This window comes from Sphaerodactylus townsendi, linkage group LG02, assembly GCF_021028975.2.
Source record: "Sphaerodactylus townsendi isolate TG3544 linkage group LG02, MPM_Stown_v2.3, whole genome shotgun sequence".
Lineage (NCBI taxonomy): Eukaryota > Metazoa > Chordata > Lepidosauria > Squamata > Sphaerodactylidae > Sphaerodactylus > Sphaerodactylus townsendi.
The window spans coordinates 48,370,308-48,385,197 of NC_059426.1; the positions used below are offsets into that span (position 1 = coordinate 48,370,308).

Sequence of the window (14,890 nt, forward strand, 5' to 3'; positions counted from 1 at the left end):
ACTCTGGAGCTCCTGTACTATAACTTGACAAAGATTATTCAAAACTACTCATCCTGGCCAAATTTGTCATACGTCCAGTTCTGGATTTTTCCAGATTGCTGTTGAGCGTCTCCTGGAATTTGGCAAGAACTCTTTGGCTGGTCATTTTGACAAGGTAAAACAAACAAATTCCATGTAAATTCTTCATAATCAGTGTGGGTTATGTCACTCTATTTGGCTTTCACTTCATTACTTCCTTAAAATATCAGGGATTCAACTCCTAAATGAGTTCTGATCACCTTCACCTTGCCCAAGCCTCATCCCAGAACACTAGGAAACAGCCTGAATACTCTTCCTAACGTGAATACTTTTCCTAACATCAATCACATTGTATCTTGGATCATAGTTAACACATCTTGGGTGCTGGATCTTGAAGCTGGCTAAATATTCACTCGAAGACGGATTCCGCATGGGCCAAAAACAGTGTTGTGAAAATGGTGTAAATCCTTTTACACTGTTTTAAACCATTTTACACCATTTTCACACTGCTGTTTTTGGCCCACGAGGAATCCCCCTTAGAAAACAGTATTTCTTGAAAACAAGCTTTAGATAGACCTACCCCGTTACGTACACACAGCCCCCAACAAATGTCCTTTTAGGGTCCCCTGACGTGATATGAAGATTTAGCAGATATGTAGGGAATATATTTACTGTATAGACACATGTCTCCATAGGTTTGATCATGTGACCACATAGCAAGAAGTTTTAAATTCATGGGGATGTGCATAATTTTTGACAGTCCAGGTTAGACTTTAGGAAGTTAATCCACACAGGCTTATAAACTCATTAGACTGAAATCTTGGGTGCCAAAACTCCTTACCAGTCTTCTTTATGACTCTCAATTTCTCTAAATCCCAGCCTTCACTTACTTACTTTAAAGTCCATTAATCATTAAACTTTCAGATCCAGTATTAATGCAAGTGAAATTTTCCTAGTGAAAGGCAGGATGCTTCATTTCTCTTAAAAATCATGACCCAAATGCTTTAAGTTTCATCCATGCTTTCGCTCTCTCAACCTTGATGCATTTGCATCTCCCTTCTCATGGCTGTTCTTCGATGCTCTGACTTCTGACCTTCTGCAGTGTCAACAATATTTTGAGATTCTTGCCCAGCATTGCTACAAACGGGACAAACTTTGCCCAGGTCGGATGTGACCAAACACCAAGACCTGAAGGCCCAGAATTGGTTAAATCTGTGTCCTGGAATGTGTATGGACAGAATGTCTATGGACAGAAAAATTTCTCACCAAGATGTCAGGCTTGAATTTTAGTTCTATGAGCCTCTAGATTTGTTACATACGTGAAAGCCTGCTGGTATCCATAAGTCTAATGTTGGAAAATAATTGTGTTTTTCATATTTTAATTCTAAAATTCAGAAACCTCTTTGCTCTTCTGATGTATCTTCAGAAGCATAATGTCTCACATAACCAGCAAGCCATAGCCCACCATCTTCTTTCCTTCAGCAAACTTTTCTGGTTGAAGTATCTCCAAGGCTTCTTTCCATCTGGAACAGCAGAGTCTCAGATGCAGAGATTTGAAACATACAGCCATGAGTACCCACAGCCAAAGAGCTTTCAGTTTTCAGAGCATATAATGTAACTTGTTCGGTACTCTAAAATATGACGTGTCCCAGAACTCCTTTCTGATAATCATGAGCTCAGAAGTTCAGTTTGATTCCATCAGTAGAGGAGAAAATTCTTGGGGAACTCCATTTCATTCATAATAAAACTAAGGATTGTGAATTGGAGATTTCCCAACATTGTTATTACAACATTTGGTAACTTCACCAGTAGCAATTAAGAAAAAAACTTTTGAATTCGTAACACTTTTTCAAAGAGAATATAGGTTTTGCATGTGCCATATACAGAGATGGAGTGAGGAGAAACTCTGCCTGGAGTGCGCGCATGCCCTGAGCCCCTGCTGTGGTGCCGCCCGCCCCCCAGAATGCCCCCCCATGGTCTGGCCACACCTCTGCCATGGCTTTGCCCGGAGCGTTGCACCCCACCCCACCCCCTTTGGTGCTAAGCCTCTGGCCATATAACTTATATAAAATTGCATTTTGTTTATAATCTGTCTAATGTTGCAAGGTCATAATTATGTTCATATACTTTTTTGTATTACCTGTGATTTCAGAATTCTTTCACATTATTTTATGGTTCTCTTTTTAAAAAAAATGATCTCTGCGGTTATCTTTCAGATCAGATGCTATTTATTCAGCGCTATATGATGGAGGTGATATGATTGAAATTATACGAGGTCATGAATATCTTTCCCATCCCTTTGCTGTCTCTTTATTTGGGAGTGAAGTATATTGGACAGACTGGAGGACAAACACATTGTCAAAAGCCAACAAATGGACAGGTCAGAATGTCAGTGTAATCCAAAAAACTAGCGCACAGCCTTTTGATCTTCAGATTTACCACCCAAGTCGTCAGCCGCAAGGTAAATAAAAGCTCTTAATTGCTAAAATTTACCTTTTATTAAATGGTTTCTGCCTTGGTCTATTTGTTTACATTTAATTTGTTTGTCAAATGGGTATCTCTTAGCTGCTTATATTAATAATGAGAACTTACTATGGCTTTGACTTGTTATATTGGCGATATGTGAATATCTCTTGAAATGTGTTTTAATATTTCCCAGTTAGCGGTGTTTATATAGATATAAAATGAGAATTAGTGAACAGTGTTATTGTTGGCTAAATGACACATTAAAACTATGGCACTATAAAGATCACTAAAACAAATCATAAACACAGAATTAACTGCCCTTTACATCTGCTTCAGCAAAGTATTACCAACGGTTAATTGAAAATCAGAGAACATACTTAGAAGCTTTAGCATCAGGTCATAACAGTAACAATTATGGTATTAGGCTGTGTTGGTACAACACATGCTGCACTGACCCTACAACTTCTTCCTGGCCATTATTTTTACTAGAGAAATGATGTAGTTGGGAAAAGTTTATAGGTTGTTTTTACTGGGGATTATAAGGGCTAGAGAAATGACTAAAGTTCTTAGGGGAAGGACAATCATAAGCATGTTTCTGCCTTTTACATGCTACCACTGAATATAGCAGGGTTTTCTATTGTTATGAAAAGTGTATTGTGGGGTGTAGCGGTATAAAAGTTTAATAAATGGTGGTGGTGGTGGTGGTGGTGATGATGATGATGATGATGATAGAATGGTATAACATAGTCTAATTTCATCAAATCTCAGAAGACTGAAGCTTCTAGAAGTTGATTTAGGCCACTGTGGTGTAGAGAAGTTTTGTTGCTTGGTATTAAAGAATCAGCTTTGCATGCAAGGCTCCCAGATTCAGTCACCAGCATCTCTAGCGAAAAGGGTCAGTTAGTAGGTGATGTAAAAATCATTTTTCTTAGATGACGGAAAGTTGCTTCCATTCAGAGTAGACAGTACTGCTCTTGATAGGCCCAATGATATAAGGTAGCTTTATTTGCAGTTATTTCTGCTATTTCATTAAGTCTTCTTTTCTTGCAAGAAATGTTGGAAAAAGTAGCTGACGGCTGATAGTTTTGCTATTTATTGTAGAAATATCCCTTACCCCTCCTCTCCTTTCTCCTCTCTTCCCGTAATAATTTTTCTCAGGTTTTGATTTCATTTTCTGTTATGCATTTGGCAAATTCTTTAGTTTTTTTAAAAATAGAAAATAATTTACAGTGCTACAGAGATAATACCAAATATTGGAAAGTCACTTGTTATTGCCATAAGGAATAGTTTATGCTTTTTATGCTTTTTAATTATAGCTCCTAATCCTTGTGCTGCTAACAATGGCAAAGGCCCATGCTCTCATATGTGCCTAATCAATCACAACAGAAGTGCTGCATGTGCCTGTCCTCACCTAATGACGCTGTCTACAGACAGGAAGATGTGTTATGGTAAGTGTATTAATTTGGTTTTCCCTATTAAATACTTATCTCCCCCCCTCCCTGCTGAATTAGTTTAAAGATTTTAAAGAGGGATATTGCAGAAGTTTTATGTAAAGCTGTTTAATAATAACTTTTGACAGTACCTCTTGCTTCACAAATAGATTGCTCCAGTGAATGCAGCTTCCAAAGCTTTGATATGTATTACTTTCTTTTCTCCCCCCGCCTTTATTGTGGATGTATATAGTGTATTCACAGACCTTATCACTTCAGAACAGCAAGATTTGCTAGTGGAAAGGGCATCATCAGAAAATGATGATGCAGGTAAACTGCATAATGAAAAGTACTTAATACTTTTAATCTCTACTTGCTCTTCTTCTGAAGTCATCTTAACATCATTTTGGGACTTAAAAACAAGTCCATAAAACAGACAGGCTCTCAGGAGAAGAAATGTATTAAAACTGATGGATAATAGATGCAGAAATAATTCTCAAGCTTTCTTCCTTCAAACAAGTTTGAAATATGGTTATTATGCGCGGAACCTACCAGCTTTTCCACTGGGGAGAGAGAACCTTTTTACTTTACCCACATACAAAGAAATATGGAAATATTAGCCTTAGGACTGGATGACAACAAGAAGGGGACACTAGACAAAAACCACCTTGTTTGGTCCTGTTTACAAGTTGTAATGCGTATGCACGCTATTTGTGTGCAGTGTATACTTAGTCCTTTATATGTGTGTTAAGTAATTCTCATGTCACATTCAGAGCACATACAGCTGCTTGTACCATTGAAACTACACATTTATCCAGGTACTGGTCACTAATTTTCATTTGTAAAGTGAATGCGTAGTGGCTGTTTCTTTTTAAAAAACCCCACAGAGATATTTGCATTCATTTTAACATGTGAACAGGGTTTTGTATCAATGAAAAAGCTGGCGGAAACCAGTCCATCGCCTTTACATCATGTATTGAATATATATTTACATCTCAAAAATGGGTATCCACCATTTAGATATTTGATCTTCGCCCACAGAGCTCGTGTAATTTTCCTCCATTTCCTTCAGTGAGGAAAGCAGCTCAACATTCACTGTCATGTGCATGTGAATATGAGAGCCCCCAACCCTACAGGCAGTAGCTGCATTGGCATGGTTTGTCTCATTCAGGGGAGTCTTATTGCTACATATGTGTGTTCTTGAAGCAGAGACTGACTAATGAGGCCACCCTTGAAAAACAGTTTCTTAAATACCAGAGGGGCAGACCCAGAATGACAATTCAGGGTTTCATGTCCTCCTGGAAGCCCTGCCCCTCCGACAGCCTTCGGCATCCGAATAGGCTGCCTGTGCTGCTGCCTGTATCAATTGTCGCAGCTGCCTACTACCACTGTGAAACAGAAGGGGATTCTTCCCATTTGCTTGCTCCCAAGCTCCTTGGCTGCAAATGTGGCCCCGGGTAAGTTCAGGGTGTCCCACTCCTTTATATACAGTACAATAAAATCATTTCCCATATCCAGATAATTGTGCTACTCTGCTTTAAAAATATTTTGTTATCATAGGAATACTTCAGTTACAGCTTTGTATTTGTTGACAGTCCTCAACTTTGTTGACACTTGATTAAAATAAATTGTCTGTGATATTTGGAATCCACTGATTATTACATACCTATAAAATAGCATTTTTCATTTTTACAGAAATGAAGATCTTTCTGCTTTATGCACGTCGTACAGAAATAAGAGGAGTTGATATAGAAAACCCATACTTCAATTATATTACAGCCTTTACAGTTCCTGATATTGATGATGTAACAGTTGTGGATTTTGATGCAGCTGAGGAACGTTTATACTGGACTGATGTAAAGACACAAACAATAAAACGAGCCTTCATTAATGGTACTGGCTTAGAAACTGTCATCTCAAGAGGTAAACACACATATAGTTTATGTATGAAAATGTTAATTTATGTTGTTTTTTTATGTTGCAAACAAAAATTGTGATGTAATGGGATTCCCATAAATTCCCTATTCATATTGCAACAAGGAAGAATAAAAAAGAGTAATCATAATAACAACAAAAGAGTAACTCAAAAGATTTTTCTGGCGAAGGAGAAAAACTTTTCATCTGGTTATCACATTCTACCTTATTAAGTAAATCTAAAGGGAGGAAACAGAATACAAATTTGTAAGTTTAAATAATAATATGCCAATACATGTTATAAGTTACAATTCTCTAAGTGGTATTGTGGGGTTTTCTGAAAAAAATCGATCAAAGGATTCCAATTTTCCCTAAAAGTTTCCAGATTCTGTTGCTTTTTGAGAGTTGAAAGTTTATCAATAACTAAGAATTCTAATTTTTGGAAAGCCAATTATTCAGTTCTGGAATATGCGGCATTTTCCAGTCTTTCGCATATACAATTCTGACGGCCATTGTCATGTTAAAAAAATAATGTTTTATGTTCTTTCTTAATATCCTTTCAAGAATATTTAATAAGAATTGCTCTGGTAGAAAATTTACCTGATAACCCAAAATGTTTACAATCAAATCATATATCCCCTGCCAGTAAGTTTTTGCTTTCTTACAATTCCACCATAAGTGGAAAAAGGTACTTTTGGCATTATGGCATTTCCAACAAATCTCTGAAGAATCTTTATATATTTTGGGCAGCTTGCTGGGATAGAGATACCACCGATATAACATTTTAAAATAATTATTTTTAAAGTTAGAACATAAAGTAAATTTTAAGTTTTTGGTCCAAACAGAGAGCGATTTTGGTACACTTGCATCTGCTATAGAACACTGAGATGGGGGAATTGAAAACAGTACTGCTTGTTTCATTGGAAAGCACATTACTTTCCTTTTCAGCCTGCCAGCAAAAACTATCTGGCTCCCTAAGTTCCTTGTGCTTACAGTTCATAGGGTCCAAAATATTGTCTGGGAGTTTTAAGCAATTTCATACAGTCTTCACTAAACTAATATCCTGCAAGTATCACAGTTATTAGTGATGCATGAACAAAAGAGGGCCAAACCAAGGCAAAACAAAAGCCAGGAAACAAATGATGCAGAGGGAAATGAAATCTTTAATAATGCTTTAATGCAAGCATGGGGATATTACTAAAAAGAATCTGAAAGATTCCCCCAAGAAGCTATACGCAGGAAGCATAGGGGTTGCAAAAATCATTAAAGAATTTATTTTCCTCTGCGTGAATTGTTTCCTTGCCTTCCTGATGCATGAACAGCAATGCAGGGCTTCAAAGTATAGGAAATATTTGACTGAGATTGTTTACTATAATTTCATTGTTTATATAGTGCTGCATTTGTTCAACATAAAAGACTGATCTGAGATTATGTTTTAAATCAGAGTTTATCCTGTTTAAAATAATGATGATACAGCATTTTTACAGCAGTTTGGGAAGGAGTAGTAGCTTAACTAAAGAACTAAAATGTATTGGGAGAACAATTTGAAGAAATATTTTTCTTTGTTATGTTTTGCAGACATCCAGAGTATTCGTGGACTGGCTGTAGATTGGTTATCACGCAATTTATACTGGATTAGTTCAGAATTTGATGAAACACAAATTAATGTAGCACATTTAGATGGCTCATTGAAAACATCAATTATACATGGAATTGATAAACCACAATGTCTTGCTGTTCACCCATCTAAAGGGTAAAAGATATATTTTTTCAATAGTAGAATTATAATATTGTAATCGTAAACAGGTATCATATAGCAACTTAATAACTAACAAAATTTTATTCCAGCATTAGCTTTCATGGACTAGAGAGCACTTATTCAGGTGCTTACAAAACATTTAATTGTGGATAGTGATAGGGATGAAGTCTGGCATTCTCATCAAAGATTTGTTTTTAATCTCAATATGTCTCAGCTATTCTAGCAAGACCTGGGATTGACACACTTGGCAATTAATATTCTTATTACAGATGTTAGCTAGTTTGGTAGTTTGTGGTGGTCCCTGCATTTTTCTTGACTAGATTTGAATTTTGCAAAATTATATTTCACCTTGTACCACACAATTACTATTTATTTTTGCTGCAGCTGACTAATACTAAACTCATTGTAAGCTAAACATGTATAATATACAGCTAGGGTATGTGTGGCAGACCCCCCCCCCCCCCACACACACACTTTCTTTTATTCTTCAGGCAGGGAACTATTGATTAACTTGTCAGTTTTTCCCACCTTTTCCCCTTCAGGGATTGAGGTGCTTCAGAAAATGGCAGTGTTTGGTTGAAAGCACTTCTGGTCAACTCTGTAACACACCTAGCAATTGAAGGATGCCCGTTGACTTTATCCCTTTCCAGACACACCTCTCACTAAGTCACACTAAAATAAATACTGAAGATTTAAACAGATTAAAGATTTATTAACAGATAGAAAAGATGGCAAATGAAGGCATAATAACTTGGAGATTGATTTTGATGACACAAATATGGCAGGATACACACACACACAATACTATACACAAAGGTTGGTACATCAGTTCAGAGATTTGTTTCTCTTCACAGCACTTACTAAGATTTTTCAGTTTCATTTAAACTTAGAAGTTATAGTTTCTTAGATGTTTCACAGATTGTACAGTTCCTTTAACTTTACAGATAGTACTTATCCCAGAGACATGGCTCAATTCCATTATAATTCCCATTTTCAAAAAAGGCAATCCCAACCTTCCTGAAAACTACAGACCCATAACTCTTTTGTCCATAATAGGTAAGTTATATACAAAGCACCTAGAGCGTTACCTTAAGACCTGGACACTTAAAAACTCAATTATAGGTCAGGAACAAATAGGGTTTATGGAAGGCAAATCAACCATAGATCATTGCTTTCTTTTAGCATTCCTGGCCAATAAATATATGAACCAGGGCACAAAGAAACTTTATGTGGCTTTCATGGACTTGAAAAGTGCCTTCGATTCCCTGCAAAGGAGCACACTGTGGGAAAAACTTAGGGTATTACAAATGGATCCTCGGCTTCTGTTTCTCATTAAAAAAATCCATTCAGATAATTACGGCCAGGTGAAATTCACAAATAAGGGCGACCTAACCCCAAAATTTCCAATCTCGACAGGTGTAAGGCAGGGTTGTATTTTGGCTCCTCATCTTTTTAATTTATATTTGAATGATTTAGCCCCAATTCTACAAAAAACTAATGGACACCCCCCAAAATTAAATACTAGGGATACCCCCGCACTACTTTATGCTGATGACACTACAATCTTGTCATATACTAGAGTTGGTCTTTTAAGATATCTCTTGAATTTTCCATGACTAACGTCAAAAAAACAGTTTAGTTATCAATTATGCCAAATCAAAAATTCTAGTTTTCTCAAAATCTTGGAAACCGCAAAATTGGGTTATTGGTAACAACTCGCTTACACAAGTTAAGGAATTCAATTATCTTGGTATTGTTTTCCAGCATAAACTTCAATGGTCCAAACAAAAAGCAAAAGTAATTAGAACTGCTAGTTCCTCAGCTTCCTTAATTACACAATTCTTTTACACCAAAGGTAACCAAATTGTTCCAGCTGCTGTAAGAATATTTGAAGCAAAAATAATTTCATCCCTTCTGTATGGTTCGCAACTTTGGCTACAGGAGTTTGACTCTAATATTGAGAAAATACAGTCCTCCTTTTACAGGAAAATCTTGGGTGTTCCAAAATGTGTCCCAAATAGGGTGATCTATGCAGAACTGGGTATACACTCTATTGAAACGAAAGCTTGGATTATGCTTTTTAAATTTTGGCTAAAAATATTCTTTAGGGTAAAGGAAAGTTCGTTATTCTCCTATTTTAAATCTGACCGACTGAGCATATCCTGGTTGAATCCAAAATAAGAACTCTAGGATTCTCTTTGGAATTTCTCGAACCTCTTAGCGAGAAATATATATTTAGATTGCTCAGCCAAAGACTGATTGATATGGAATTTCAGTCCCTTTACCCAGTACAACCTGCAGTATGCTCTCCAGACTTTCTAAACCTACCCATACTACATGGGAAGATAGCAAAATATCTCTGTAGTCTCGACAGTCCATCTCGTCGCAGAGCATTTATGCTTGCCAGAGTAAATGCCTTTCCTTCCAAAGTTACAATCAGGAGATTTCAAGGTGTTTTATTTGCTGACAGACGATGCCCATGCTCTGTAAATGCCGTGGATACAATACAGCATATCCTCCTAGAATGTCAGCTTCAACCTGCACTACGTAGTCACTATATAACCCTGATTATCAAAGATAAAACAAATTTGCCTTCGGCTTATGTAGTGAAGTATTTACTCAGTGATGCATCTTCTGAGATAACCTTTAGGGTCGCTACATATCTAGCGGAAGTAATATCTCAAAGACGGTACTAAAATGTGTCCCTCGATGTATCAAATCATCTAAATTACATTGATTTAATGTCTGAGGCTCATGAGAAGTTGTTTATATCAGCTTTAATTAACATATGGATATCACAATAGATCTCCAGAAAGTTTGTGTATAATTTATCCTAACTTAGTGTATTGGATGCCTTGTTGTATTGTTGTTTATGAAACGAACATACTGTATGTAGAATTATTTATGCCTAATAAAGGTTTACTATACTGTACAGATAGTATTAGCTTTTAGTTTTTTTCACATACAGGCTCCTAACACTGGCTTGGTACTTATACACAGTACCCCCTCACAGCCCACACAGTTAGAAAAACCCTCAAGATAATAAAACTTAAACTTTCTACTAAGCAAGCAAGAAAAGAGCATTGTTAGGAGCCGGTCAGCCCCCATGGCTGCCCCCGGCGACAACCCCAATTCTTATTGGGGAAGACAGAGAGGAACACTGATGCACATAATTTAAATACTTAGATGCCACAGCGGAAAACCTGGGCACTTTTAGAACAAAACTGTTAAATATATTGGTATATAGTAAAATATATTTACTATATATTGGTGTACAGGTTTGTTGGTTTTTTTGCATCTTTGCATACCTGACTATGGAATGGAAAATTATGGTGTAACATTTGCAGTGCAAATGATCATAATACAACACAATAAAAAAACTGTCTTAGTGTTTTTTTCTGTGATTAGATTTTAGAAGTCTGCTGCAGCTTTAAAGAAATTTAATGCTACTGTTTTCTCTCTCATTTTATTTTTCTTAAGAAAGCTCTATTGGACTGATGGAAATACCATTAATGTGGCAAATATGGATGGAAGCAACATCAAAATACTGTTTCAGAATCAAAAAGATCCAGTTGGTAAATAAATAAAATTGTCATATATGTTTTTTAAATGAAAGTTACCTAAGTAATATTAGTGTTCAGCAGTGCAGATGGTAAGAAAATGTGCTGCAAAAAAGTTAGATAAGCTGGGATGTTGTTAGGTTTCCGGGGTGTATGGCCTTGTTCTAGTAGCATTTTCTCCTGAAGTTTCACCAGCATCTGTGGCTGGCATCTTCAGAGGATCTTCAGATCTTTATTTTTCCACCCCACAAAAACACCTGATCCCTACCCATGCCCCCATTTAGTCATTGAACCTTCCCCTATGCCCATTTTCTCTTTTACCTGATTGGCCATTTCTGCCCATCTCCTCGCTGCAGCCATTTCTCCCCTTGTATTTTTTGGGGGTAAGGTTAGCGATAGAACACTGATGCACATAAACAAGTGAGTGCTATGCTAACTTTCCTGAAAAGCTGCTGGTGTCTTCCATGGGTTCTGAAATCCATCTAATTGTAGATTAACTTTAACCTCACATTATTAAAAAAATGCTAAAGTCATGATACAAACGTGAACAGGAACACAGCTAAACATGTTTCAAATTCATGAAAGCTATACCATGCTGTGTGTTCTGGCATTTCACCCATTTCTGCCACCTTTGCACACTTCTGGTTTTTTGAACAGATGAAAGAAATTTATTCGGACTGCTTTTTCTAAAGTGTGTGGGAGTATTCTGTTTGTTTTGATAGCGCATATGTGTAAACGAAAGTGGAAAAACAGACTAGACCTCTAGTTTTTTGGCGGGGCAAGCAGGTACGCGTCTTGTTGGATTGTGAGTGCAAACTTTTTCAAATGCAAAGGGATGGGATGGAAAAGACATATGTGCATGAGACAAGCTTCCTTTCCTGAATGTGTTTCTGAAGGTGAGAACTTTGAAACTTCTGAATGTTCTCACAACACACAGATTCTCAAATGTGCAATAAAATGCTGCTCATTTGGAAGACCAGATCAGACGGGGGGGGGAGGTTTTCAAAAAGAGACTCACAGCTGTGGTGACCAATCAGCGGACTGAATATTGGCTACACAAGCACATTAGTGATTCAGCCATTTGTTACATTATTGCTAGAATTTATGCACAACACCCCTCAAAAAAGTAGGGTGAAGGATGCATCTGGTATATTTATCCATGACATCATAAATAATGTGATGCTTCCAGTGTGGATAAGAGTAAACTGATTAAAGTAAATAGGAAACAGTGTTTCAAAGGGAGTCATGTGGACAAAAATTGTCGATAATGATTGGATTGACAGTGTCTAAAATATGGGATAGGTTCTACATGTAGAAAACACCAAAGCATTGGTGTATAGTCACTGTTGCGTGCCCTTGAAAAGATGGGATATTTACCAGAATAAATAAATAAATAATAATAATATGGACATTAAACTAAATGCTAGACATTCAAAATGTTTATGACATTCTGTGGAAATGGTAATGAAGGTCACCATACCTTGTCTCACAGAAAGATAGAATCTCAATGTTGAATTAATCCGCAATCAATTCCTGGACCTTCTTTGTATTGAAAGGAAGTGGTTGCCATCTTAGGGAACCAGAAAAAAAAATGAAACTGGGAAGTTTGAGTTTTGAAAAATTAATGGGTGGAGAAGGATCCCTAGCAGAATGCAGTTAAAACTGCTGTGGTAGCCCTAGGGATTTCATAGATACAAGTGTTTTTATCCACTGTGGCAATTTTAGAAAAAATCAGGGGGTCCATTTTTTAAAAAGCAATTAGGGGTGGAGAATCCTCAGGCCCCCCCTGAGCAGAATGCAGTTAAAACCACTGTGATAGCCTAAGGGATCCCAGAGATACAGGGTTTTTTTCTGCAGCAGTCATTTTAATATCAGATCTTTCTTCTACAGCGGAAGCACAATACTTTCACTTCCTGTGAACAACGCAAAACCACATTTTTTTTAAATTTTTGGTGGGACAGAGTATAAAAAGGAATATGTGGACTCAGTTGCATCTGTGAGCTTGCTTCCAGCACAATTGTTTAGGGTAATTCGGTCTTTAACTACCCTCTTGGAGGGAGTTCTAAATAGTAGAAATTAGGCATTAGTTGTGAGGCATTTGTGAGTTTTCTCACAGATAAACTCTTCTGGATCTTTGGCCAACGTTGATACATTTCATGAACTTCAGGGTCTTAACTGAGTCAGCAAAGGCTAGCTGAACCCACCGAAAATGGGGAACATAATGTCCTTGAAGATCACCCTCCCAACCAGCATAAGTTTGCTCCCTCTCAGCAATTGTACCAAAGCAGCCAAGTAGCAGTTCAGAACCTCTACAACAACACAAGGAGATTTGGATATGAATACATGTAGCTGTGTATTGTCTGATAGAGAAGTAGCACCAACGGGGCATTCCAGGGGCATGGTGGGGGTGTTCCGGGATGGGTGCAGACAGCACTGCAGCAGGGGCGCAGGGCACACACGGGCCCTGGGTGGAGTTCCCCCTCGCTCCGACCCTGCTGATAATCAGCCCCAAAACTATGAATGATTTGCCCTTGAGGCTTTACATAAAGATTGAAGGGGATAGGGGATAGGATTGCTCCACACAAGATAGGCCCCACACTTATGATAACTGGTCTTCTGAGGAATGATGTGAAAATCTGCACAGCTAGATTTAGTTCCAATTAGATGGTTTCTTATTCCTTCTATGGCTACTGATTAGAGTGAGCCGGTTCTCAATGAAGCTTCCAGAGTTTTCTTCTGATGCTCAGGAACAATTGCTGACCTACCTCTTTCTGTTCCTACCCACCCTCCCTCACCCCCAGCAAGTTAGGGCAATAAACTATTTATCCATTCTGTAGGTATATTCATCACTGTAGTTTGAGGAGAGGTGAAAAGGTCACCCACAAGAATAAAGTCAGGCCAAAAGGTTAATAGAAGCAATGAACACCCTGCATGCTCCCATTATGAAGATTAGGTATCCTTTTGGGTACAGAAATTCATCTTGTTATTTAAGTGCTGTAAATGTTAACAGTATGCCCGCCTTTTCTTTAAAAGCATTTCACTTATTCCAAAAGAGAAAAAAATTCATTGGAGGTTTTTTTTCCAGTGTTCCTCAAACTTTTCAGGGTTTTTTTTGTTAACGAATTGGGCAGGGAATGTCTCAAAAAACAAACAAACAGAAAAATGCAGATTTTTTTCTGATTTTTTTGTTTTATTTTTCCTCCTGGTCTTTAGATCTCTAGCTCTGACTTATGAAAAATCATGTTAGAATAAATATTGTTAGTGCCTAGGGCCTCTTCTTTTATTTTATTACAACAGACTTACACAACTATTCCTCTGAAATTTTGAGAACCAGAGCAGGCATATTGGTATTATATATGTTTGACCACCATGACAATCCTTTTTGAAATTTGTTCTGAAAAGTGCCAACACCACTGTAGAAATCAAGGATGTTAATGCACAGCCACACATGGGCAACTGTTCACATGATCAGTACTTTTACTTTTACATACCCTAGTTACCATCCTAATGGTGCTCATGAAATGTAAAGAATTAATTGTGTTAATTGATTTTCATTCTATGCCAATTAAAGAACTTCATTAATCTTGGCTGTTGACCGAACAAAACAAAAGTTTTCCATCCCCCATGTTTAGGTTTAATTACCCCCCCTGCAAATATGTGGGTCCCTTCAGGTTGATAAAAACCTCTCCACTTTCCGTACCTGTTCACATTATAAAGATATTTTGATCTTCAGTCTGGCATGA

At 37.3% G+C, this 14,890-nt stretch overlaps 1 protein-coding gene across 1 annotated transcript in view; it reads left to right on the forward strand.

Annotated features, from left to right (window-relative positions):
• LRP1B (LDL receptor related protein 1B) overlaps positions 1-14,890 on the forward strand; it is a 353,740-nt gene that overhangs the window by 125,063 nt on the left and 213,787 nt on the right. Inside the window, exons 21-25 of the mRNA XM_048484494.1 lie at positions 2,235-2,479; positions 3,801-3,932; positions 5,610-5,837; positions 7,407-7,581; positions 11,068-11,162. Of these exons, the coding sequence (XP_048340451.1) occupies positions 2,235-2,479; positions 3,801-3,932; positions 5,610-5,837; positions 7,407-7,581; positions 11,068-11,162 (875 nt within the window). The remainder of the gene's footprint in view (positions 1-2,234; positions 2,480-3,800; positions 3,933-5,609; positions 5,838-7,406; positions 7,582-11,067; positions 11,163-14,890) is intronic.